The following is a 25,784-nucleotide window of genomic DNA, read 5'->3' on the forward strand; positions in this document are numbered from 1 at the left end:
GGTCCTTGGACGGCAATGCCATGAGGAAATTAATACGAGATAATTTGGTGTAAGCAGCAAACAAGCAAAATGTTATCTCGACCGCTTTTTTGACAATTTTTATGCTTAATGCAATACAACGTAACAGCACGTCAGCGATAATACGGCACAACTTTACTCAGACCTCGTGCCTCTGCCTAGGCAACAGTCATTCCTTTCACTCGCATGTAGAAGATCGGGATCGTGGAGAAAGTCTCGAAATAGTTGCCTACTTGAGAAAGTTAACCGCTTATCCATGTGCCGCTCCCTGTCCCTCGCCTATTTGTTGTTACTTGGGCCCTATGACGTTGACAAGCACGATGGGACTAATAGGGATCATCGTCTAAAAAGCTTGACGCGTGTGTAAGAAGAGCACACAGTAAGGTGGTTTACTCGGTGACTAGAACCGCTGTGGGTCGATAAACTGCGGCACAGATGCGATATTGTTCTGTAACAAGAATCCTGTCCGTGAAGAATGCCTAGGCTAGGCTTAAAGAAGGCGCACATCTGCAGGTAGATCAGCAGACTTGAGGAAGATTTATCTCGTTAGTAAAGCTTATTACGATTATATTCTCCGATCTGGTTCTGACAAAGATGCATTCTGTTGGTTGCGTCCAAATCTTTAACCTGATAGCGGGAGGGGAGCGGATGTGTTGCACAGCCATGCCGCTTCTTTTTTTATAACCCCCACCAAACCATGATTTCCTGACAAGCTCTGTCTAAGGGGTTTGTTGATACACAGCGTCCAATGAAAGGTGCATACCCGTCGATGATGGCTTAATGGCTTAGACTTGGCGGTCCCACGCACTACTAACGCTGGGCTAGGACGGTTGCGTCTGGTCTCCGTGAACCAGAACCAACTTGCACTGAACTGAACTGACTCCAAAGAACGCAGGAACTCTACGCTACACAGCATGCGGTGGGAGCACCGGAGTTCGGGGGAGACAAGACAAAGCTTGTATTCGAATTTCAACCTTGTTCAGATGAGACATCTCTCACCGTTTCACTCCGCCCGGAGATGGCGTTCGGATCCAAGGGCAGATCAGATCACAAACCTAGACTCAACCCTCAAACGGTTCAAGCCCCGGCGCCACGAGGACCATATTCTCCTTTGATTCATAGAGTTTGTCTGTCAGAAATGCCGGCGACTAACTTGAGTTAGTTGGACTTGACTGGGCTTGGCTGGAAAATAGAGACAGAAACATCGATATCTTGGACACACACTTCCTGCATTCAAGACGTTAACTCAGACAAGGTTGCTTGCCTGGCTAAGCCCTACGAATGGTGGATGCCCATCTCGTGAGGTTCGTTTCTAGCCCATTTCAATTGCATATGGCACCAAGACACAGCCCTTTTTTATCGCAACACTTTGTTCTCGTACTTGACCCTGACTAATAAGTGCTTGTACGAGTAAGGGAGCGCCATCAAATTACAAGAGAACCAGTGACATGATGGCCTTGAGTGATTAGAATGCTGGCATGAAGCAGGCTTGGCAAGCGGTTTGGAGATGACATGCTAATGAAGCATTTTCCTTCATCATTTCCCTCACGACTCCACTCTGTAAAGGACGGTTGAATAAACCAAACTTTATTCGAAGGGGATTAATCTCTGTTTGCTTTTGTTCGTGTCCAATTGCATGTACATATGTATTATAAGCAAGTAAGTAAGCAAGTCAAGCATTCCGGTAGAGTCTTGCGGCGCGCCATGTTGAGTCGAAGCCATGTGGAGGTGCTCATCCCCCCTTGATCCATTATTGCCGATGTTTTGTCGCTGACGGTTTTGTTCCGCAAAGCTTCTGGAGTCAATGATGGTTGGAAATGGATATTATGGAGACGCGCTTACAGCCTAGCCTCGGGATGAAACAGTTGCCGATGATTAACATTAATTAATAACCTGTCAAGGTTGGTCTGGTTGATCATGACGGAAATCTGGTAAAAGCCAAGCGAGACTTGCAGGGGAGATTGACAGTGGAGAGATGGGATCCAATGCATGGATGTTAGGTAAGGACAAGGTCGCAGCGAGACGCTCGAATGGGAAAACATTGACATCAGTGATCTTCCGACACGAGTGACCAGATTGGGAATAGCCAAGACCAAGACCCAAGACCCAGGACGATGCGATGGGATGTGAATGTGAGATGCGCCTTCCCCGGGAGATGCAACGTGCGAGCCAACGATAAGGAAGGAGCGACTACGTCGGGAAACGGTTTGACAAGGGGGGGCTCAAGTCCATAAAAGCAGGGGAAAGGAGGGATCAGTATCAGGGTCAAGGTTAGGGGTCACTTCAGTGGAAGACCAGTGAAAACACTCACTGAACGAGAGAGTTACAGGGAAGAGGGAGGGAGGGAAGAGACGGGCAGGGCCGGACTGCGCCCCCAGTGCTCGGGGCCGATTGAATCATTTTGCAACCGAAGCTTGGGATTGGTTGCTTTTATTCTTTGAGCGATTGAGTGAGTGCTGTGCCTCTCTCGTGGTTGCCGATAGGGTCATTATGGATTCAATTCAATTGTTTTATGCACCCATTTATGCATCAACTTTCCATTGATAAAAATATCTGCCATGGATGCCATCCTACAGTAGCTCCATGCATTTCGGGCAAAGCCTCGCTCAACTACCACGTTTTAAGAAGACGGCTTGTCTCGCGGCTCCAGGGAATTGCAGACGCGGGTGACTTGGTAAACTTACCCTGAATAATTTACTCAATCCCATCCCTTTGAATGGCTGCATGTAAGTTCATTGGGGCAGTCGAGGAATGCTGCGCATGTGATGCCTGTTGCTGGTACATACAGTAACCGCCAACATGGACTGTCCCTACGGTAATGTCCTGGCCAATTACCCATGCAAACTAAAAAGCAACTCCGCATGCAAGATCGCCAACTTTGGGATATGTCGCGAATAGTAATAATACGGGCACATATTAATTTACGCGGCAACAATGATAGGGATTTACATACATTAAACAATTAATAATAACATCCCGGAACCTTAATCCTCACCGACCAGCTGGTCCATGTCCGATCAACTGCAACGACAATCATTGAAGAGATGCTACTGTCTGTACTGTACTGTACTGTACGATACTGTATGTATTGCATGTACATTATCTTGTACTGTATGTAGTAAGGGGGTTGTTCATCGACGAGAGGGAAGGGAGGGAGGGAAAGATGATGGGCAGATGATGCGGAGAAATGGGTTCAGTACAGTTTAGCACAGTACAGTTCAGTCCAGCCAAGTACAATATAGTGATTACTTAGAATAACGGCAAACAAAAGCATAATGTGAAGCGGATCGCGGATGATTGACGATGGTTGCCGAACTAAAGTTTATACTACCAGTAACTCTGCCTTGTGCCGTCCAGCGTCAAGTTAGCATTGAGCTTAGTTGACCTTAGTTCTGTCCTTCCCCTCGCGCATCTCAATCGCATCTTACTTTAGACCAGGACAATGGGCGGACTTTACTACGAATAGCAGCTCAGTGACATTCTATTCTCACAAACATAGACCATGGAGGAGACCACCAGCGGCACCGGTCAACCGCTAAATGGATAGAGGGTTGTGACGTGCGACAGCCCTGGGAGAGACCCCTGAAGTATCGACTGCGGAGGGCCGACGACGGAGTGTCCATTCGAAGAAGGACTAGCATGTAAGATACGTACTTAAAGTTACATGATCAAAGTATAGTGACATCAACTTGATCTCACCTCTTCAGCGTTTGCTACTGCCAGCCATCGCAACTCGCCCTGTCACGATGGCAGATGTCTACCCTTGCCCTCTGAGAGATTCTCATCACTGTACTGCTACAATCAGTACCAGAGGCAGATCAATCTGTTTCTCACGCACACACCTCTATCGGATCTTTGGTCCACACCAGGCTTGCTGCTCTGTTCTGAACATACCGTGATCTCCGCCTTTCTGATATGAAAGACAAGAGACAAAACCTCATCGCTCAACTCAAGTCTCAAGAGTTGACACGTTTTTACAGTATGTAGTGATACATACAATGCAATGCAATACATGGCGGACCATCTTTCCTCTCTTGATGGCAGATGGCGGGAGGCTATGCGCCTCAGTCGTTGTCTCTTGAGGTGTTCTGTTTCTGTCTCTGTTTCTGATTCTGTTCCCCCTCCATTCTTGACGCATCCATTGAGCGATCAGTTCCCCTCCCGAAATCTAAATCAATTCAAGGCTCATGCCAAGGAACCCCAGACATGGCTGCATATTGTTTTTGAACATCAAGCCTGGAACCCCCCAAAAAAGACTTCTCATTACATTACGGTACGGATACAACATAATGAAGCAGGTAGGCTGGCGCTGTATAACGCTGGGCCGCTGGCCTGCCTCTATGCTCTTCAAGTGCCTCTATCTTTGTTTTAGACCATCTCCCTCTCTTTGGCTGCGCAAACACACCCTCACTTTTCTTTTCGACCTGGTCAAGACAAAACTGGGCTTGAGCTTGAGCTCCATGGCTGGCTGGCTGGCCGGTGATGGGGGTGTGAGATTTGATAGAGTGCACCCCTACTAAAACATGAACAAGGATCACATTTTCTTCCCACACTCCTCCATCTCCACCCACCCTCACTCTCACCCCCTGGTCCCCTGGCCCGGCGCTGGCTTGGCTTCAAATCGCTGGGCCCTAATACCAACTAGGCCCTACAGGTAGGCAGCGCAAGACAGGACAAGACAAGGCAAGGCAACCCGGGCAATGCTCATGCACCGCAGTGTGCAGGCTACGTACTTGTTCCTAGGTACCCCAGCAGCCGTCTTGTCGACTGTCAATCAACTGGAGAAATCACGGACGGGGCCCGAATGCAGGTCGTAGAGTAGTCTCTACTTAGTGTAGCGGTGCCTTGACTATATCTACGTTGGCAGCCCCCAACCCTTTCCTCGGGTCTGGTCTAAGAGCTCGTTACTCAACAACGGCAACCTTATTACAGGCTCACTTCAGTGTTTCTTTTAAAGAACATTGTCTGTCCTGTTCTAGACGACAAGATCAACAAGTGGTTCCTGCATACTTCAGTGTTCCTCCATACCATACCATTTCCATCCTCACTTCCATCTCACCACGGATACCTTGGGACAACTTCCAACTCACAATTCGACATTCTCATTGCTTAATATCACACGATTTCCCGGAAAGTCGACCAAAAGAGGACCCTTTACCGTGTCTGAACCCGCCTCTATCAGAAACATCTCAGACCCTGCGAGATTTGGACTCATCCCTTCCTGGAATGCAAAGTGAAGGTAAGCGTTCCCAGGTTACGAATACTCATTCTTTGGGTCGACGTCCAGAAACATTCTCCCGCCTCTTTTGCTTGGTTTAAAGCTCCGGCTCTGACATATCTGGTGCTGTAGATAAAAGTGACTACACATTGAGCTTCCCAACTAGTACAAGTATAAGCTCTGTCCTGCCGACATACAACTCTCAAACCTCACAACCATCTCTCTTTCTACCTCTCACAATTCTCACAAAGTCATCATGACAACCTTGTCAGAACCGTCCTTCGCCATGTTCCATCCTCAACCCGACGCCGAGGACTATGCTCGATATACGGATTCCAACGTCATCTTCACCTCGGGTCCCATGGATGTTAGCGTCCCAGCAGATGCCTTTGGATTCCACCACAACCCCAGCCCAGATGCCTACGCTTCCTCAATGGGCTTTGTCGAACCCTCTCTGTACGCCGAAGCACCCAATTACATGCTCAACAGCCACGCGTCACCGAGCATGTACACAGATGAATCGTCAGATATGAGACTCCCCTCGTCCAGCCTTTCAACAGCCTCGGCTCCTTCAACAACTTCTTCGGCCATTGGATCACCCCAATCCCACCACGGCCAAATGGGTGCGATGCCCGAGTGGGCTCCTCAAGGCCTCGGTCTCCAGCCTACAATTGTGGGCAATGACTACATGGGATCTGACTTTGCATCATTTCCTGGTTCGGGAATGGAGGAGCTCAGCTTCGACTTTCCCACAGCCAAAGCTTTTGTTGGTAAGTGAAAAAAAAATCTATTCCTTCTACAGTCTTCGCTTCGAGGTTCGGTTCGGCCATCTCCTTTCCCCCTGCTCTCGCTATGGCTATTGGGTAGAGGAGGAGAGACTAGAGAACTGAGCCCCATTCTGAGGCCTCTCTTTTCTCCCCACCACTAGAATTACTGTGCCCAGTAGACTAGTGAACCCCTGTTCACCTGCAGCTCGGCTTCAGTCGATGATGAATTCGGTTGTTGGTTATCATTCAAGTTACCAACAACTCGGCTCTGGTCGATCCTCATCTTGAGCTTCCTCGTTTGTTTTCTTGTCATGGGATTTCTTTACCCATTTCTCCCTTCTTTCCACTTTACCATTCCCTCTTTACCCTCTAAGCAAACCTTCTATGGTTAGCTCTTCCGTCAACTGAGACACTTCCACCCTTCAGTCCAATTGGCGCTTGATGTCACTTCTCCGCTGTCAAACGATTGGCGATATTGCTTGCTTCAGTTTGACAGTGGCTAGCTGTAAACCCATCTTGGGTTTAGCGCAGCTGACTTGAGCTTGAGTCTACTCAACTGTACATCTTCACCTCAACTCCACTCACTGACTGCTCCGTTTCATTCGTATTCTACTGTGTTATCAAGTTGATCGCTAACCAATTCTGTCATGAATAGACCCTTCTCTCATTCACCCAGAGCTCACTCGTCCTCCTATGGGCATTCCCTCATATGACACCCACTATCAACAATCCCACCAAACATATCCCGCATCTCCCTCAGCTTCTGTCTCTTCCGCCTCACCTCAACCCCATATGATGAGGACCAATAGTTCTTCACCATTCCTCCAGGCCAGCAACTTTCAATCCACATTCCCCAGCAGTCCTTACTGTGCACCAATGGACAACCAGAACCACATTCGTGCCCCAAGTATCAGCCAATTCGTCCCGCCAACACCAGGCGAGTACAGCAGTGATGAGTCTAAGGAGAAGCAGCGATGCACTTGGCCCGATTGTGGCAAGACCTTCAAGGATCTCAAGGCTCACATGCTCACTCACCAGAATGAGCGCCCCGAGAAGTGTCCGATTACAACCTGCGAGTACCACACCAAAGGTTTCGCTCGCAAGTATGACAAGAACCGCCACACCCTCACACACTACAAGGGCACAATGGTCTGCGGCTTCTGCCCAGGCTCCGGATCGGCTGCCGAGAAGTCTTTCAACCGTGCTGATGTCTTCAAGCGTCACTTGACTGCAGTCCATGGTGTCGAGCAGACACCTCCCAACAGCAGAAAGAAGTCTTCTGCCAGTGCTAACGCCAACAAGAAGCTGTCTGGCTACGCTCCTGACGCTACCGGCAAGTGTAGTACTTGCTCTCAGACCTTCTCCAACGCTCAGGACTTCTACGAGCATCTTGACGACTGTGTGCTTCGCATTGTGCAGCAAGAAGACCCTGCCGAGGCCATCAACGCCAAGCGCCTCGCTGAGGTCGAGAATGATAAGGATGTTCACCAGACTCTGGAGAAGAACAATCTTCCTACCACCACCGACACTATCATGAAGCAGGAGGACGACATGAGTGGTGATGAGGATGAGGAGACCTCTCCTAAGACCACCACCTCCCCTTCGACCAAGAGAAAGGGCAACCCTGCCAACGGTGTCCAGAAGTCCCGAGGAGTCACCCACTCTCGTGGTGGCGTCTCCTTGGGAACCAAGACTCGCAGCCGCAAGAACCGTCGCGATTACCCCTCGTCTTGGGGTTTCGATAAGGGTCAGATGACGATGAAGAAGCGTGTCATGGCCGTCTTTGATGGTCCTCGACGTCTTGCCAAGGACGACATGATGCTCTCTACTGACCACGAGGTCCGCCTTAAGCTGTCTGATGGCAAGTCTTATGTCACCGACCTCGATGTTCAGACTCTTAACCGAGCTGCTGGCTTCCACGGAGCTACCGACGAGGAGAAGGGTCCTTGGATCTCCGATGACCCCACCCCCGAGCAGATGAAGGAGATGCAGCAAATGCTCGCCAGCAACACCCACACTACTCTATAAACATAAACACATACGAACCTACCACATCCACAACACTCCTCAAGTATACGGACAATGTATGTCGAACAAAAAAAGCATTTCAGGCACGGCGTAAGCGGATTGTATTAGAACAAGGATCATCCGCATTTGGGTTGGGAATCATGGGAATGGAAGGTGATCACAGGAAAGGAAAGGGAACAGGACAGGAATTGGGCCTACTAATGTTTGCGCCGTGGAGTTGACGTATCGATACCCATGTGTTTTTTACTCGTTGTTTTTATCTGGGTTTTGGGACTGGAACCTCACCCATTGATGGCTAATGACAATAATGGACGACCTTGATAGCATTACTTACTTATTGGAAAAGGACTCTGTCCTAATATGTATATTGTTCAAGCATATGTTTGTCTGTTTGTTCTTCATGATTGGTGTCTGCTCTTGAAATATTTGTATGATAAGAATGGTATGTTTCTTGCAAGGACTCAGGTTGAGATTGGCTCATGTACAATATGAATACTCAATTTGGACAATCAACTTTGATCAATCATTGACTCAACTGGCATCTTATCTCTCTCATATCAATCTTAAATGTGTAGCGGATTTAAAGAATACTGTTCCTTGTATTGAAACTGGTGGCAATGTGGCCATGGCAGAGAACAGTGTATCTTTCGGTTATATCCGTCTCCTCAAGGTTGATATCTCCATCTCTTATTGGAAACCTTAACCAAGTCAGTCATTCACCATCTATTTAAGCTTGATAAGACCAAAGACGTGACCGGCAGCCACGAACTGCGATCCAGTAAGAGCCTCTCATGTGATCTTCAAGATAGAACTGTCCAAGATAGAGTATCTAGGTAAAGAAGCTCCTTAGCCACAAGGGACTTATGACTAGCATGCAAATGATCTGGACATCTATGATGATAAATGCGCTTCATGATTCGCAAGCCATGTCGACGATGGCTTAACTTTATAAGTCATCATAAGAGATCCGGTGCGTCAGGAGTCATGGAGCGAACGTAAAGGCCCGAATAAAGGAGGCTGGATTAAACATGATTGCAAGTACTTCAGCGTCTTCCTGCCAAAGATGAAGAAGCAACGTCTTTCTTCTTTCTAACACTCACAAACACGATGAATCAAGTACAAGCGGGCAAGCAAGAACCAGAGAACCTGGCCCCAACGCCATCAGATCCTCGTGATGTTGAGGTTCAGGTCATCGACGCCCCTGTATCTCACGATGCCGTCTTTGGTGATATCACAAAAGATGGACCCAACTATCGCAATGTAAGCATCCATGCATTGATATGTATGACGCAGGTAGATGCTAACATAAACAGGTTGGATGGTTAGGTACAGCTGCTCTTATGATGAAGACCCAGATCGGTCTGGGCATTCTATCTATACCATCCGCTTTCCACACACTAGGCATCATTCCTGGCGTCATCTGTCTTCTAATCATAGGAGGCATCACAACATGGTCCAACTATGTGATCGGTACCTTCAAGCTCAACCATCGCGAAATTTATGACATTGGAGATGCAGGTGGCATCTTGTTTGGACGAATCGGGCGGGAGTTCCTTGGCTTTAGTTTTGCATTGTGTAAGTGGAAATTCTCAGGATGAGACACTGTCGCTTACGAACGCAAGTTACCATTTTCGCTATTGCCTCTGGTATCCTTGGTATCTCGATCAGCCTCAATGCGCTGTCTACACATGCTACCTGCACTGCGACTTTCGTTGCAGTAGCATCTCTAGTAGTCTTTATGTGTGCCAGTATTCGTACGCTAGGTCGAATGAGTTGGCTGGCTTGGGCTGGTCTCGTTCCTCTTCTAATCTCTGGTGAGTCTTCCTGCTTCAATTATCTATCTTGGTCAAGTACTGATGAACTTCCTAGTCTACCTCGTTACCATCGCCGTCAGCGTCCAGGACCGACCCTCTGCAGCGCCCAAGACCAACTTGGACGAGGCGTGGATGTCAGACTGGAAACTCTACAACAAGCCTACTTTCATCGACGCGATGGCTGCGCTCTCGACCATCGTCTTCGCCTACGCTGGCACGCCCCTTTTCTTCCCCCTCGCAGCAGAGATGCGCGAGCCGCGCCACTATACAAAGGCGATGCTTCTGTGCCAGGGTGTCGCAACTGCTACGTACCTCATTGTAGGAATAATCATCTATTACTTCTGTGGTTCTTATGTTGCGTCGCCTGCATTGGGCTCGGCCGGAAAGACTATCAAGCAAGCTGCCTATGGTCTTGCTTTGCCAGGACTCATCGTTGGTGCGACCATCAATACTCATGTGGGTTCCCATATACTTAAGAACTTGGATAATAAAGCACTAACATGTCAACTCACAGGTGACTGGCAAATACGCCTTCGTTCGAATTCTTCGAGGCTCGAAGCATCTCACAGCAAACACTTTCACCCATTGGGCTACATGGCTAAGCCTCATCTTTGGCACTGCCTTGTTTGCATACATCATTGCGAGCGCTATCCCGGTATTTGGCAGTCTCGTTTCTCTCGTTGGAGCTCTGCTCGGTACTCTCCAAGCATTCCAACCGTATGGCTGTTTCTGGCTGTACGACAACTGGAGTAAGGGTAAGAAGGAGAAGTCTCTGCAGTGGACTCTCATGGTTATATGGAGTGTATTTGTCATCGTTTCAGGAACTTTCCTCATGATTGCTGGAACATATGGTTCAGTTATTGGAGTTATTGAGTCTGGAAAGCAAGGAGGTGGTCGTCCTTGGTCTTGTGAGGATAACTCCAACTCTGTCTGAGCTTAGTGATGGAAAGGTATCGCTTGGAACAAGTTGACCTGGGATAAAGACTATGCCTTTTGTATTTGCAATTTGTATCTAAATACTCTGTTCACTAGACCAGTCTAAGAGGAAATCGTAATGTTTGTTAATGAAGTCCCCATCGAAAGCGGTCGGGATTGGCAAATTTTCAGAATGCCCCTCCCCCACCATCAATTCGTTCACTCGACTTATTGTAACTTTTAAAGGCCGACGTTATCAAGATTTTAATACACAGTTATAACATCTTTGACGTTGGAATCGCTCAAAAAATAAGAACGTACCGTCGACTTTTGTTGCTGTGAGGTCAAGTGATCTATCAGAAATCGAGTGTTGCGAGTCGAAGTCGGTTGGGCATCTACACCAAAGTCGAGAAACTTGAAATCGATATCCCACTGGGAACAAGCCAAAATAAATCATGTCTCTCACCTGGCGCATCTCCGTCAACGGCGAGGCCGATAGCCCCGAGGACTACCTTTCTACCGCACTGGGCGTTATCTTCCCAGACGACATCACAAATCAACATGGAGATGCAGAGAACAACCTCTCTTACGCCTCACCTCATCTCCCCAAGCCTCTAATTATCGACCTTGCCGATCCTGTGAAGGAGGACGACCGCAAGTTATTCTCACACTACCTTTGGAACGCCTCTCTACTACTCGCCGAGTTCATCGAGGCCGACTCAATGGGCATTCCACTAGAGAAGCCGCGTGAAGCCCAGGATAGCATATCCTTTGATGTGAAGGGACTCGAAGTTCTTGAGCTCGGAGCTGGAACCGCGTTGCCGAGTATCATGGGAGGTCTTCTCGGCGCAAAGCGTGTCGTCGTTACGGATTATCCAGCCGAGCCTGTTCTCAAAACCCTGCGCACAAACGTCGAGCGCAACATCCAGCCCTCATTCTCACCAGCCTCTGCCGAAACAACTCCTTCTTCCGCAGTATCCGTCCACGGTCATTCCTGGGGCGAGCTCGATGATCCTTTCAGTGTTTCAGCCGAGCATACCTTCGACCGCATCATTGCTGCCGACTGCCTCTGGATGCCCTGGCAGCACGCCAACCTGCATCGGTCCATTTCTCACTTCCTTAAGCGCACACCTGAGGCTCGATGCTGGGTTGTCGCAGGTTTCCACACCGGTCGACCGAAGATGGCCGGATTTTACGATGCGGCCGCGCTCAAGGAGGTCGGACTCGAGGTTGAGAGAATCTGGGAACGGGACTGTAATGGCGAAGAGAGACCCTGGGATATTGAGCGCGACGACGACATTACGGTCCGAAAGAGATGGCTCGTTGTTGCTTCGCTGAAGTGGATCTCGACATCGTGAACCTGATATTGTTTGTTGGTCAAAGTTGGGGACTCTGAACAAACGCGAGAGAAGAGCCCTTATATACCACAGCCCCTTTACTCGACCACGTATGATTGCAAGATCACCGTGGCGAAGCCAGACGCTTCTTCTCAGCTTCCTCCTCGCTAATCCGCTGATTGGCTCTGTTTACGAACGATCTGACTACCGCCCGCAAGATGAGGCTGAGTAAAACCTTCATGAGGGGCGTCAGGGTATCAGAAGGATTGGCCGCCGAGAGTATGAGAAATGAACAATTTGTTCACTTTATGTTAGCTAAGACTAGTATTTCGGCTACTTTGTTTTGGCGCCTGAGCATTGGACAGTTTTTCTACTGCTCAGTAGTGGGACGTGAGATTGCGACAAGATAGATGTCATCGATCTTGCGAATGACAGCTGGAGTATTGATAGTGGGAAACGAATTGTATGAAATATATGGGAAGCAATTCTCAAGCCCTGGGGGACAGAGCGAAGTGTTCTCTATCGCATGCTAAAAATTAGACGGGCAATGCCATTGAATTACTTAAGATATATTCTCAGTAAATAAACTCGCTATGAATCCTCCTCTTATACAATAAGCAGTTTCCGCCTGCATGAGTTGTTATTAATTCGGGGCTTCGATGCTCGGCCCCTTCTCTTCTACCTTGACAACCAGATCATAAGTAACACGCAAGTTCTGCGCTCCGCTGAGCGCCCGTGTCAGCATAGCTTCGTGCCTCTCGCCAACAAGACGCTTAAGTGCCCCGACAAGGAAGCCTGCAACGATATCAACAGACCAGTCGTCAGGGATACGACCCAGCACATCGTCGATCTCAAACCAACCGCCGAAACGCTCGAGCAGCGCACCAGTCTGTTCGATGCGGTCACTGATATCTTCGATTGTGAGAAACTCTTGAAAAACGACGTTGAACAAACGGCGCTGCTCCTCAAAAGAGGGTCGCTCAGATGGGGCTGCCCCTGTCGTACCAGCACCGCCTCGGAGACAATACGAAACGGCGGTGTCGTAGTCGCCCAAGTTATGTATAAGGAGACGGAGGGCGTCATTGTGTTTGCGCTCCCGTCCGGCGAGAATGATTGTTTCAGGCACCAGAAGATCATCTGGCAGACTAGACACTCGATCTCTAATTGCTGCGGCATCATAATCGTTTGCTTCTCCTAGCAGTTGAAGCAGCCTAAGACGGCTGTGCCAGACTTCATTATCGGGCGGGGCATTATCCCGAAGAAAATGGCTGTATGCAGGCTTGGGAGCTTGCAGTGCTCGATATGCTTCATAGGTTGACCTGACTATGGCTCGACTCTCTTCAGAAGATTCAAGATCATGCACAACCACATCCAGGTAATATGCCATCAGATCGTTTATGTAAGTGGTGTGTCCCTTCCCGAATACCAAGTGCTCGAGGTAATATTTGACGGCATCAGGCGCCTCTTTTCGCAAGATAGCAACGGCTTGTGCTGGTTCGAACTTGGGCGCTCGTCCCTTGTCTTCCGCAAAGACTTCAACACCGAGTTTTGGGTTGCGATTGGCTAACCAGACTCCGTATTCTTGGACAAGAGCCTGGCTACTAATCTTTGTCAGGTACTCACGAACACGCTGCTCGCCTTCGCGAAGTTCCTGGCCCACGTCTTGCTCGCCCTCGATAATCCGCTTCCAAGTGGCCAGCACATCACCTGCTAGCTTTCGGCTCTGGTACAACCGGCTTAGTACGAAGAGGCGGTGGTAGGTTTCTAGTAGGCCGACTGCGCGATCGAAACAATCGACACCCTTGTCCACGATTTCGTACAGCTCCGAACGCACGACGCCTCCTTTGCCCAATCCTTTCGGGGAGTGCTGGTCGATCTCAAGAAGAACCAAGAGCAGAGCAGCGTCGACAGTATGAAACACCTCCCGCTCATCAGCAACACTGCCAAAGCCTTTTCTCTTCCGCCAGGTACCGAGAAACCTTCGAAGGAAATGCATTGTCCTCGGCTCCAGTGTGCCAACACCATCCTTTGAAGTCATCTGGAACTCTCTGCTGCGAAGATAGGCATCGGCAGTTCTTCTTACACCACCATAGATCCATATACCGCGCGAGCCTTCAATGATTTCGTTCCGAACGCTGGGTATCAAAGATAATACTACTCTTGGATCAAGGCCACTCTCGACTAAAACTTCTTCAAGCGCTTTCACTTCTTGTTCGGTGAATTGTTTATCTTCCGGCGACTTCAACAAATTCGTCAAGAGCAAAATGCCTGCTTTTTGTCTTATATAACCATAAGTCATAAACTCCAACTCAGTTTGTGGCTCTCGGCCTCTGATCGAGTTGATAGTGGTAAATATCGCTTGTCTGTCCAGTTCAGCAGGGTTGAAAACGTCCCCTGTGCAGGCTGCCTCTAAAGTGGCGTCGAGTTGTATAAGAAGGGGGTTGCGGATAGCCCACCATATGTGACGCCCACTCCAGACTGCTAGTTTGGCATGTGCTTTGGCGAGTTGACGAGCAAATTCTTCTCCCTCCGCATTGCGGTTTGCCTCCCATTCTTCTGGAAGTGATTCTTCATCTTGGGAGTCAATGTTCCTGTCAAAGAGCTCCTTCTCTTTCGAAAGTTGCTCTATGGACGAAGCAGTTCTTGAATCTGAGGTCTTGGCTGAAGATGATGGATCAGGTGTTCCAGGGGTGACGGAAACAGAGAAGGGCGTGTATCGTCTTTGAGAAAGCTTCTGGACAATCTCTTCAAAGCGTGTTTCTTCAGTACCAGTGAGCGAGCGGATTCCATAAACACCATCCTGGCCAACTTCTTTGGCTGTCAGCCAGTACTTTTGTGGGTTTACATCTGAGCCAGCATCAAAACGTTGGATCTCAAGACCATGCTTCAAGCTACCATTGACTTCTTTTGTCATCGAAGCCAAAACATAGCCCTCTTCTTCCTGCATCGGCGACGGTTGTGATGAGTTAGAATTTGAAGGCGGACTATCTACAACAACCTCGCGAGGGTATCTGGTAAACTCAAGCGTAGGCCGTGTAGGGTCTCCGTCGAGATTGACAAACATGCCAATTCCTGGTTCCAGAGGATCTGTTCCAGTAACTAACAAGAATTCGTCAGGGGTCGGAGAAGTGATATGAGGCTTCAAAAAAGCTCGGCTGGGCTTGGGTCGAGGGTTCGCTGTTTGTGAAGGGGTACCCGAGGGTGAAGGTGCAGCGGGTAAAGGTTTGTCTAGTGACGAGTTTGGAGTTGATGCTCTCTCCATGGATGGTCTGGGGCTTGAGGACAGCTGCGGCGAAGAAGTACGACCAAGGAAGTCTTCGCTTTCATTGCCACGGTCTTGTCGTCGAATGCTGTCTAATATTGAACCTCCTAAGCTAGTACTCCGGCTATGGCTTGGGGCTTCGAAAGATGGGCGGTTCCCAGTTGAAGAAGAACTTCGAAGGAGCCCAGTTGATGTATCAGTCCCAATACTTTGAGCGTGTCCGATTTCACTAGGTGACGTCGTCTCTTCCAAGGATGAGATGCTCATCAAGGGAATCTTGAGTTGCTGCTCTACATCGATAAGCGCATATGATTTAGAGTCCGCCACGCATGCGATTGAGTCTCTGCGCACTGATAGAGTACTTCCAGAGAAGTCAATTTTCTGAAAACCGTCAGTACTTGTTGAGCCTCCCACAATTTGCTGTTACCTACCTTTGTAACGCGAGCATCTTCCCCTACACGAACGGCCTGGATCTTTCGCATAAGAGAGAGCAGAATAGTGACACCTCCGGTTCTGTCTGCACCACCATCGTCAAGAGAGGGCTCGTTAAGATCAACACCGCCTATCCAGCTACAGTTCTTGACCAGCGTCGTGCCAAATACAGGACTGAGCTCTGGTAGAGAATAGAACGTGACAGTCCAGTTGCATAGAATACATGCTTTCCCAACGCGAGGTAGCAGCAAGATTTGCTGTACACCTGGTCGCGAATTCGGAGTTCCTGGTGTTTCAACATATTGAGGACATAGTCGGGAAGCAAGGATGTAAACGGGCTGGCCGGATCGGTCGTTCGGGTCGGGGGGAATCTGAACAAAGTGAAGTAGCTCCGAGGCGGATGTGCCAACGTAGAGGTTCGCATCTAAATGCTCATGTGTTAATGATGGACGCGAAGGGTATGACTTTCTGTCAGAAGACCTACCTAAGTATTCTACACAGTTGATCTTGATATCGTCCTGGGAACCGTCTGCAGAGAGCGGTACTTCATCTAATAATGTCCGCAGAACATAAGGGCCAACCTCGCGGCTGGTCAGCTCGGGGCTGACGATTGAAGGCCCATCGCCTGAGCCATCTGGTGTCATAGCGGCGTTGTTATCAACAGCATCATCTGAGCGAGCAGCGCATGTCCTGGTCGACTATCATGTGTCGCGAACTGAATACCAGATGGGCTGTATAGGTAGGTAGACACTCGCAAGTGGCTGGTGCAGGTATGTTGACATCAGTAGAGTGGAATAATGGATGCATCGAAGCTCTGGAAGCTGACGGGACCTTGAGTGGGGACAGTACCTAGGTGCTGTAGCATGCTTGTGGTCAGTGGCTGTGCTTCACTGAACTGCAAGGCTGCGGGGGATCAGTTCATGGACTTGCCCCTGTAACCTTGGCGTCAACAGCCTGACAGCTTACGTAGCCAATGAGCTTAGATGACACACAACGCAAACTGGCCCCAATAACCAACCGAGGAGGACGCATCCCTTCGCATTCCTTCATGGCTTCAATTTGACAACGACAACAAGTCCAGACGACGATCTCAACAACTGCACCAACTGTGAAACACTCACTTTGATACGCACGCGGCGTTCGAGGCTGCTGTACACACTCCTTTGCGCCCACTCATAGATCTACAACTCGATACTACCATGACCGACGCAGCCGTTGAAGCCGCTCTGGCTTCCACGACTGAGGCCCCTGCGGCGCCTGCGCCAACCTTTGACGGAGAGAACAAGTTTCAACACGCGATTTCAGCATGGAGGAGTACGATTTACCAGCAACAGACAAGCGCGATTAGATACTAATTTTCCATAGCAATCGATCTCACGACCCTTGTCTCGAATCTCGATAATACAGCTTCAGACATTGTCGCCTACCAACGAGATTCAACCGTTCAGCGCAAAGAGTTGGCGCAAAAGACAAAGGAGTTTCGCAAACTCGATGATTCCTCCAAGCTGACAGAGATCAAGGGCTTGTTAAAATGTAGTGATAGAGCAACACTCTGACAATGCAGCAAGCTAACCATATTACAGCCTACCAGACGTTCATTGATCTCCTTACAAATCATTCCAAGTCTGTGAACTCGGCCTTTTTACAGACCTACGCTTCGTTCTCCGATGCCCCAGACCCATACCCACTTCTCGAAGCCTCGGTCGATTCCATGCTCCTTGCTGAGGATACTTTACCAAAGATAACGGAAGAGAACAAGCACCTGCAAGAAAATGTCACGAACCTCACAACCCAATTAGAAGATGCGGAATCAAAACTTCAGAACGAACGAAAGACCCGGAAGGATCTAGAGGAGAACCTCGAGAAACGTGTCAAAGAGGTCGAGACGTCATGGAATGCTGTACTAGAAGAGAAGACGGACAACTGGGAGGCTAAGGAGAAGACATTGGAGGACAAGCTGGAGAAACAAGAGCGCTTGTTGACCGAGATGCGTGCGAGCTACGAAGTTAACCAGCGATTGGGCAAGAATGGTGACGAACAGGAGGCTCAACGCAACCAAGTCTCAAGTGCTGAGCTTGAGATGCTCCATGCGGACTTGGATCGCACAAGCGCTCGCCTGGCTGAGGTGGAAGCACGTAACGAGCAGATGCGTCTGGAGCTTGCACAAGCCAAGTCATCAGTACAGCAGCAACCTGAAACAAACCTCGAGGACGATCCTGGTTATATGCGTGTGAGGTCAGAGAATCAGTCTATGATCCGCAAGCTAGACGCTGCTCGTGTGGAGAAGGAAGGCCTCAAGCGTGAGTTGGATGGTAAACTACGATCTATTGAGAGAGAAGTAAACGCTCTGAAGGAGGAGCGGGACACGTTGAAGACTAAAGTCCAAAAGTGGAGCGACTACGACGATATAAAACAAGAACTTGAGGTTCTGAAGAGCATTGAGTTCTCTACAGGCGATGACGATGAGGTGCGGGAGCATCTTGAAACAAAGGACGCGGAGGGTAACTCTCTTGAAAAGCTTCTTCTGGCACGAAACAAGAAGCTAGGTGATGAACTGACGGTCTTGCGTGTCTCACACAACGACTTACAAAGCCGTCTGGAGGATCTTCAAGAAGAACTTTCAAGAACAAACTCAGAATTGGAGCGTTCTCAGAAACTTAACCAGAAGCTTGAGAGCGATTTGGAGACAATCCAGGAGGAGGGAGCTAATGCATTCCCATCTGGAGCTTCTGTTGCTGGAACATATGTCACTCGGGCAATGGGACGTAAGAGCGGCAGAATTTCGCCCACCTCATCGATCATCAGTGGCATGGATCCTCGAATGGGCGGTGGCGAACCTGGTGAACGAGTCTATGGAGGTGGCTCAGGTATGCTGCCAATGGTCACGGCTCAGCGTGACCGCTACAAGAAGAAGAATTCAGAGCTGGAAGAGGAGCTGTCCAACACCCACCGGACAGTGTCACAGCTGCGCCAGGAGGTCGCAGCACTGCAGAAGGACAACCTGAACCTTTACGAGAAGACACGATACGTCTCAACATACAACCGAGGAGGAGGCGCGGCAACATCGTCGGCGTATGGCGCAAACCCCAACCCGTCAACGGTATCGATTGGTGAAACAGGAAACCCTGGAATCGCCATGGACCGGTACCGTCAGGCATACGAGTCCAACATTTCACCATTTGCAGCGTTCCGCGGGCGAGAGTCTGCTCGGGCCTATAAGCGGATGAGTCTCCCAGAACGGGCAGTCTACTCCTTGACCCGCACGGTACTTGCTTCGAGAACCAGCCGAAACCTGTTCGGAGCGTACTGCGTGGCACTCCATTTGCTGGTATTCATGTCCTTGTACTGGATGAGTTCGTCAGATGTCCAGCGGGTAACCCACCTCGAGTCCGCCGCGGCAGCGGCAGCTGGAGTAGCCGGGGGTTCACTTGGCAGTCCAATGGATGGGGCGCCTAAAGATCCCGCCAAGTAGAGGGTGATTCGCTGTGTTGTTTTGGAAGTGTTTTGGTCGAAAAGCTCGAAAAGAAATCCGCAAGAGACGGACTGTATCATTATCAGTAGAAGCCTGTACTGAGATCGGCGCAGTGGTGGAGTAATTGGATTTCGGGGATCTTGTGTTATGTGTATTTTGGAAGCAAGCGAGATCTAGCATGCGGTAAGCGAGATGCCAAGATGAGTGCTGGTGGCATTTGCAGATGATATCCTATGCCTGAGTTAGAGCATAACATGATCCACCTAAGCAACCTCTTCCCAAGAAATAAACCAAACATGTGACAGACCTTTCGTTCCGCTAGCCATGCAAGTCATGATGGAAGGGTGGTGGTGGGATCCGTAATGTTGTATGCGAAAATCGTCCGTCCCAATAAGAGGGGTTCTTTTGATTATCTGTTTGATATTACGCGGGGCCGGTTGCTATTTTCTGCAGCCGCTGGCCGCTTATCGCGGCCCGCCGACAAGCATGGTCCGGGGTCCAATCAGAGTCTCGTACGCCGGGAACAAGTCTATCAGGACCCTGTATGCAATTTAACCTGGCCGAGGGACTTTGTTTCTCGTTTCTTGCAAGGTCTTGAATGTTTTGATGCTGGGATGAGGTTGGTTCGTCAGTGGCGCCGAGATCTTGGGATCTATTAAAGGGTCCCTGGTTAGATTGGAGATGGATGGATATGACGGAGGTTGAAGTGTGACTGAGATATCAGAGTATGTGATATCGATTTTATTCTATAATGGAGGGGATAGAGGGGAAAGTCATTGCGGCACATCGTCTTTAAAGTGCTGACATGAACCAAAGTGCACGGCAACTGCTTGTAAGCCGGGCTTGCAGTAGATGTTAGTTGAGAACTGGTTAGATCTTCCAATTGATGCCATCCAAGTTGTCGATGACAATGCCACATGTCATGTCGCATGGCAATATTAACAAAAAGCGGAAATATCGTTGTCGTGACATTCTCTAGTCCCATCCTAACCTCTAAACGCCCATGCATCCATATGCCGGCGCCCGAGACAGGCGCTTAAACTGCCACTCTCCAACCAATCACAACCCTAGCGACTACATCTCGAAACGCATTGATTGGACCTCATTGGCTGATCTGCTTCCCGCATCACATCTGAGCCAAGGTGCATCTTCAACATGGGAAAAGAGGGCTGGTGTTTATTTTTACATACATATCTTAGCATTTGATCCAATCATGGTCATTTGTTCAGACTTACCGCCCGAGCGCTTTGGCGCGTGTAACAGAGCCTTGGCTGGAGGGGAAGGCTGGTATAATAAGAGGTGCAGCTCGTCCGTTGGTGTCGAAAAGAAAAGAGAAAAGAAAAAGGCAGGAAAAGATTCTCTTTGCATCTCTGTTACACATTCAAAGACGCTGAGCGTTCTTTTTTCCTTTTTGTTTTCATTTATTTCCTTATATCTTATTTCCTTATTTCCTAGGGTCACATCTCAAGTCTCGTTTTCTGGTTCATCATCTATAAACGCTTCTCTTATATCTGTTGGGTTCTATTTCTCGTAACGACATACGTCTTGACAACTAAAACGATACCGATATACTCTATACCCTCGACATCACATCTACAAATACCTTCAAGATGCAATTATCAACATTCGTCGCCTCCGTCCTGGCAGTGACTGCTTCTGCAGCACCTAGCTTCCCCGTCCCTATTGTTACCGATACTCGATCTGCCATCGATACGTTAGGATCATTGTCTGGTTACTTCAATCTCGTTGCGGATAAGGTCAAGGCTGCTAAGGCATACGGCATGGCTCCCGTCTGTGATCTCTCACAAGCCAAGATGGCTCTCGGTATGAAATATCATCCCAGTTCTTGTCCCTCCAAGTGCTAACATATGACAAGATGGTCAATTACTTCCTCCACGCAAGGGACTTACACTCAAGCATGTTGCTGTCGGTCGCGGTACTCAAAACTACACATGCGACACCAAGGATCCCTCGGCGGCGCCTGTTGCTACCGGTGCTGTGGCTACTCTCTTCAACGCCAGCTGCATGGCTGCCCTGTACCCCGATCTTCTCGAGCGTGTCCCTGGAATGGCTGTCCACTTCCCTTTGGCAGCCGCTGACAAGCTGGGCCCTGCCTCTCTGCCCGAGTCCGGCCACCACTACTTCACCGCTGACGGCGTGCCTTACTTCGACCTCCGCACACCAGAGCAAGAGATTGGTCAGGCACCTTGCGCCAAGAACAGCAGCGCTCCTGCACCATCGCTCTCAGCCAAGGGTCAGCTCGGCGAAGCTGCTGTGCCCTGGCTCAGACTTTTCACCGTCGAAGGTGCGACTCACGACATCAAGGAGGTCTACCGAACCACAACTGCCGGCGGCAGTGCTCCTGCCACATGCAAGGGCATGGCCTCTGAATTCGAGGTAGAATATGCAACACTGTAAGTGGTTCTTTCCAATACGAGTATGCTGTATGTGGTAACTAACATGGATATTAGATACTGGTTCTGGGCCGGTAAAGTCGAAGAAGACAAAGCTTGAGCTTGCTGGAATACGTTGGAAGTTTTTATTGTTTGCCTGAAAGTAATTTTTTGTATACACGTAGATACTATCGATCTTGTTATTATGGTTATATCCCCTTATGGTAGCGTTGCGGAGGTCAATAATTCAACTTGTGACTTGAGCGTGTTCTGTCCGGCTTGTGATAGTGAATGATGAGTGGACTGACGAGGAAAACAAAAATCGGAGATATTCTAATTGTATGACATGATAGCAGCTGTCATTCGTGCATGTCCGTGTTTCCGATTCTTCCAGGTCACGGCGTTTGCAGCCATGTACAGCCGTTGCCCTCCGGTCTTCTCCGAGACCAATGCCATGTGCTTGCCATAACTCTAGTGTAATATGATAGTTCCAGCCGCTTGATTACGATATAAAGTATAATTCCATTGACTTTCCAATCCTTTTTAGGTCCACGTTCTTATTCACCCCAGATATTCAACGGGGATCTCCCTGTGGGGACTGGACTTGATGGGGCTGGTAAGCTGGTCCCTGAAAGGATGAAGCATCAAAACGAGGGTCCAACCATAAGACATGTGAAATGCCATGATGATTCAACGCCTTATGAAACTCCGGGAGATTGACAACAAGCTTAAAGTAACCACTTCAGAGATTTCATCAAGAAGAATAGTAATTGCTTGGATCGAGAACTTTGACTGCAATACCCTCAAACAGTGACGTTGAGTCTGTGAATCAGGGTAGGTGCAGCTGTGCAGCTGTGGAGCACCTCCCAACCGGAACCTGACCGTAGCAGTGATCTTCTCAGTGGAGCCCGCAGCACTCAAGGCACTCAAGCCAAGAGCAGGCACTCAACAAGGTTAGCGTTTTCCCCACGTTACGAAAGCCCGAGCCCAGGTACTAACTAAAACTCACCTTAAACATCCATCTTCAACACATCATTTCCTCCCTTCGGAGCCGCAATCAGACAATTAACTTATGGCCGTTCCCCAATGAAACACGGGATAAGGCAAAATTACAGCTCGCTTACCCAGTCCCAACTACCGGGACACAAGGGTCTATCCCCTTGTATCCATCGTTTTCTCCAGACCATCGCCACTGACCGTATCGATCCCATCATCCCCTTCATTCATTTGTTGCGGCTGTGTTGAATATCAAACACAACCATTCAACATCTACAAAGGCTTCACTCGTCGAGTCACCATTACACTCGTCTGAGGAGGCCTCTTTCTTCTAATTAAATCATTGTTTTTTGCACATGAAGCGTTTTGGAACAAAGCACCAATATACACAATCTCTACATTGTCGCATTCACATCCCCGCGAAGCCCCGCCAAATCAGTAACGACATCCAAATTCCTTCCGACCGAACGTCTACAATCAGTACGGCGCATTCACACTTTCGCCCATAAAGATTATTTGCTTCCCAAACGATAACGAGCATTGTTTTCAAACTCTATCGCCAAAGATGACTTTCGACATGATGGCCGTTGATGCGGTTGATATACATGATCCGGCATCGGAGAAAAAGAGACCAAGCACTGCTCCTCCATCCTGTGACGACGACATTTCCTCTATTTCTGAACGATCAGATTCCCGTACTTGGACTTGTCAGAACACGTCTATTCGTTGGCCCAAGAACGAAATACCAGTCGAGATCTTCGAAATCATCATTTCACACCTCACGCGCCTCGAAGTCAGGTGCTTGCGACTCGTCTGCAAGGAATTCGAGACCAAAGTCTCTGCGCAGTACTTTCGCAATGTGGTAGTCCCCTTCAAATCCGAGCTTTATAGCAAACTGGATCGTGATGAGAATGGTGTTCTCAAACGCACCTCTTCTGCCCTCCTCTCAGGTGGAATGCGCATCTTTCAGTCATTTGGCCCGCACATCTGGCGCTTTGCGCTTTCGCTAGAGCTCGATGAGGACACTCTCTCATACCCCCCGATCAAACCTTCACAGGAGGCTGTGCCGTCTTTTTGGGGTATATATCGCTGGCCGCATGGTACATATCACCGATACACCGACCTTGAAGGCCTTGAACAGACTGCCGACGAGACTGAGGCCATGAAGGAGGCCCTCAAATGTCTGATCAAGGTCACAAATCTTGGTCTTTGCTGCGATGCTGGTCTTGGGTTTCTGTCTGGGCCCGATCACATAGCACGCAACGCTACCACTCTACATCCTGTTTTTGCAACGCAAGATTGGCGCCGCACCGGCCTTGAGCCTCCTCACCGAAAGCAGGCCATTGTTACTTTGTCTGATTTTCATGAGCTCGTCAAGGATATCAAGAAGCCTGTTTTTGAAAACCCCATTTGCTTTAAGCGGACCGTGTTGCAAAAGATGGCATCGGATGCCGGGTATTCAGCTGATCAAGTTCAAGAAGCTGTACGCATGATACTCGACACCGAAGGCACTGACCTCAACACCATCGACTTTGATGAGAGAGACTCCTTACTTAACGATACAGACTCTCGACCGTCGTTGCTGAACAATCATCGGGCCAACCTCGAGCTTCGCGCTAACTTCGAGCCTGCTCCAGATACAACAAACTTTCCACTCGTTCCCTCCTGTCTTACAAGAGCGCAAAAGGAGATGCTCCTAGAGCTAGAATGGGCTCATCGGGCTATGATTCAGTCCTACGTTATTGGTCTGATTGACAATGCTCGAGATGGCTGTTTCGCGAATCTAACAACACTCACCATTGCCAAAATTCCTAGCAGCCATGTGTACATCTTCCATCGTCACGATCTCTGGCAGAACCTGCCATCTCTCAACAATGTCTCATTGGGCGTGATCGCCGACTGGCGACGTGTTTCCAAAACTGCCCCAGGATGTATCGAAGATGTCCCCGTCTCTCCTGTCGATGCTGTCGGGAAGGTGTACCAGCTACTTAATAGTTACATTGGTTCACAAGCCAACATCGAGAGCCTTCACTTCGAATGGATCTGCGGTGGAGAGTTTGCACCCTCAACGTTCCAGCGGAATCATTACATTCTTCCGGCTCCTTTCTTTGAAGATCCCCAGCTGATGGCGCGGGTGGACAGTCCCAGAACTCACCAACACGATGTCCTCATCCTGCCCTTCATTAAACACCTATCTTTAAAGAATTGCTGGGCCTCACCGCATGTCTTTATGCAAACAATTCGCACTATGGCACTCTGCGCGTTGGAGAAACTTGATCTGGAATCTGTATCACTTTCTGGTCCCCCGACTCTTACCCCACAAGCTCCTCTGCAGGTACCCGTTCATAATTTGAACGCTGTTAATCTCCTGGGCTATTTACTTTTGGCGCCAGATGGGCAACAGCCAGCTCATCCTGCTCCCGGTGCGGCAGCTCCTGCTCCTCCGCCACCACCGCCGCAAGTCGCCCAAATGATCCAGAATCAGATGCACCCCAACAACCTAGCGCCAGATCCATCGGCGACTCCATCTGAGATCTTAGGACAGCCCGAGATGCTCTCGTGGGCTGGCATTATTGAGCACTTCTCTCCTAGTATCAAGATTCAAGAGATCTTGGCCGCTAGAGACGAGTCTACTCCCAATTCTACCGATCAATCGACACAGGACCAGCCAAATCCGCTAGGGCAGCACGTACCATCGTCGCATCGCTTGCGTTCTGATGAGAAGAAATACACCCTCAAGTGTCTCTCGTTCAAATCCTGTGGTTATGTGTTGATCGATGTGGCAGCCATCAACACTAGGAGTATTCTCCCCTTGGGCACTCAAGGCATCGCTGGTAATGCCGACCTTCATAGCTCAAATCTGAGACCTTTGATGCAAAAATGCCACGACAAGCTCCTGGGCCGCATTGCCCCTTTTATCCGATCTCAAGAGCTATTCCAACTGACCAATGCTTTTGGTCTCGACTTGGGATGGGATAGTGTCTACGATCAACAAACCATCGCTGATGCTATAGCCGATGGCGTTGAGCACCCTGGCAGAGGGCGCTTTTCGGGCACAATTGATGCTACTAGCGCTACTGGAGCCACTGGCTAGGTGCTACGATAGACAAGGTCTTCTAGGATAAGACGTGA

General features: G+C 49.2%; 7 protein-coding genes across 7 annotated transcripts; 6 read left to right on the forward strand and 1 right to left on the reverse strand.

Annotated features, from left to right (window-relative positions):
• The first annotated feature begins 5,111 nt into the window (after positions 1-5,111).
• B0J16DRAFT_43636 (uncharacterized protein) lies at positions 5,112-8,246 on the forward strand. The gene is made up of 3 exons (XM_046133855.1): positions 5,112-5,257; positions 5,369-6,006; positions 6,659-8,246. Exons 2-3 carry the CDS (start codon positions 5,493-5,495, stop codon positions 8,029-8,031), a joined length of 1,887 nt encoding a protein of 628 aa, XP_045990321.1. The 5' UTR covers positions 5,112-5,257; positions 5,369-5,492; the 3' UTR covers positions 8,032-8,246.
• Positions 8,247-9,138: 892 nt separating this feature from the next.
• B0J16DRAFT_367739 (transmembrane amino acid transporter protein-domain-containing protein) lies at positions 9,139-10,800 on the forward strand (the record flags this gene model as incomplete). The annotated part of the gene is made up of 5 exons (XM_046130151.1): positions 9,139-9,291; positions 9,345-9,606; positions 9,654-9,845; positions 9,901-10,301; positions 10,360-10,800. 5 exons carry the CDS (start codon positions 9,139-9,141, stop codon positions 10,777-10,779), a joined length of 1,428 nt encoding a protein of 475 aa, XP_045990322.1. The 3' UTR covers positions 10,780-10,800.
• A 17-nt stretch (positions 10,801-10,817) lies between these two features.
• On the forward strand, positions 10,818-12,216 carry B0J16DRAFT_43661 (uncharacterized protein). Its single transcript, XM_046133856.1, has one exon. The coding sequence runs from the start codon at positions 11,216-11,218 to the stop codon at positions 12,116-12,118; it is 903 nt and encodes a 300-aa protein (XP_045990323.1). The 5' UTR covers positions 10,818-11,215; the 3' UTR covers positions 12,119-12,216.
• A 430-nt stretch (positions 12,217-12,646) lies between these two features.
• Positions 12,647-16,591, reverse strand: B0J16DRAFT_298305 (uncharacterized protein). Its single transcript, XM_046124487.1, has 3 exons — positions 16,276-16,591; positions 15,791-16,215; positions 12,647-15,740 (listed from the first exon to the last, which is right to left on the reverse strand). The coding sequence occupies exons 1-3, from the start codon at positions 16,433-16,435 to the stop codon at positions 12,741-12,743; spliced, it is 3,585 nt and encodes a 1,194-aa protein (XP_045990324.1). The 5' UTR covers positions 16,436-16,591; the 3' UTR covers positions 12,647-12,740.
• A 176-nt stretch (positions 16,592-16,767) lies between these two features.
• Positions 16,768-19,566, forward strand: B0J16DRAFT_280515 (CASP C terminal-domain-containing protein). The gene is made up of 3 exons (XM_046123906.1): positions 16,768-17,105; positions 17,157-17,324; positions 17,375-19,566. Exons 1-3 carry the CDS (start codon positions 16,991-16,993, stop codon positions 19,261-19,263), a joined length of 2,172 nt encoding a protein of 723 aa, XP_045990325.1. The 5' UTR covers positions 16,768-16,990; the 3' UTR covers positions 19,264-19,566.
• A 1,193-nt stretch (positions 19,567-20,759) lies between these two features.
• On the forward strand, positions 20,760-22,058 carry B0J16DRAFT_43679 (uncharacterized protein). Its single transcript, XM_046133857.1, has 3 exons — positions 20,760-21,087; positions 21,140-21,677; positions 21,735-22,058. Exons 1-3 carry the CDS (start codon positions 20,874-20,876, stop codon positions 21,775-21,777), a joined length of 795 nt encoding a protein of 264 aa, XP_045990326.1. The 5' UTR covers positions 20,760-20,873; the 3' UTR covers positions 21,778-22,058.
• A 1,174-nt stretch (positions 22,059-23,232) lies between these two features.
• B0J16DRAFT_257625 (uncharacterized protein) lies at positions 23,233-25,746 on the forward strand (the record flags this gene model as incomplete). Its single annotated transcript, XM_046123153.1, has 1 exon — positions 23,233-25,746. One exon carries the CDS (start codon positions 23,233-23,235, stop codon positions 25,744-25,746), a length of 2,514 nt encoding a protein of 837 aa, XP_045990327.1.
• Positions 25,747-25,784: the final 38 nt, after the last annotated feature.

Source organism: Fusarium flagelliforme, assembly GCF_020744385.1.
Source record: "Fusarium flagelliforme strain FIESC 12 MPI-CAGE-AA-0113 chromosome Unknown B0J16scaffold_1, whole genome shotgun sequence".
NCBI classification, from domain to species: Eukaryota; Fungi; Ascomycota; class Sordariomycetes; order Hypocreales; family Nectriaceae; genus Fusarium; species Fusarium flagelliforme.

Coding starts and splice junctions, on each gene's coding strand:
- B0J16DRAFT_43661 (XM_046133856.1), top strand. CDS start 11,216: ATGTCTCTCACCTGGCGCATCTCCGTCAACGGCGAGGCCGATAGCCCC.
- B0J16DRAFT_298305 (XM_046124487.1), bottom strand. CDS start 16,435: ATGACACCAGATGGCTCAGGCGATGGGCCTTCAATCGTCAGCCCCGAG. Junction 16,216..16,275: donor CAACTGTGTAGAATACTTAG/GTAGGTCTTCTG, acceptor ATGAGCATTTAG/ATGCGAACCTCTACGTTGGC. Junction 15,741..15,790: donor AAGATGCTCGCGTTACAAAG/GTAGGTAACAGC, acceptor GACGGTTTTCAG/AAAATTGACTTCTCTGGAAG.
- B0J16DRAFT_43636 (XM_046133855.1), top strand. CDS start 5,493: ATGACAACCTTGTCAGAACCGTCCTTCGCCATGTTCCATCCTCAACCC. Junction 6,007..6,658: donor CACAGCCAAAGCTTTTGTTG/GTAAGTGAAAAA, acceptor TGTCATGAATAG/ACCCTTCTCTCATTCACCCA.
- B0J16DRAFT_43679 (XM_046133857.1), top strand. CDS start 20,874: ATGCAATTATCAACATTCGTCGCCTCCGTCCTGGCAGTGACTGCTTCT. Junction 21,088..21,139: donor ACAAGCCAAGATGGCTCTCG/GTATGAAATATC, acceptor ACATATGACAAG/ATGGTCAATTACTTCCTCCA. Junction 21,678..21,734: donor GAGGTAGAATATGCAACACT/GTAAGTGGTTCT, acceptor CATGGATATTAG/ATACTGGTTCTGGGCCGGTA.
- B0J16DRAFT_280515 (XM_046123906.1), top strand. CDS start 16,991: ATGACCGACGCAGCCGTTGAAGCCGCTCTGGCTTCCACGACTGAGGCC. Junction 17,106..17,156: donor CGCGATTTCAGCATGGAGGA/GTACGATTTACC, acceptor AATTTTCCATAG/CAATCGATCTCACGACCCTT. Junction 17,325..17,374: donor GATCAAGGGCTTGTTAAAAT/GTAGTGATAGAG, acceptor ACCATATTACAG/CCTACCAGACGTTCATTGAT.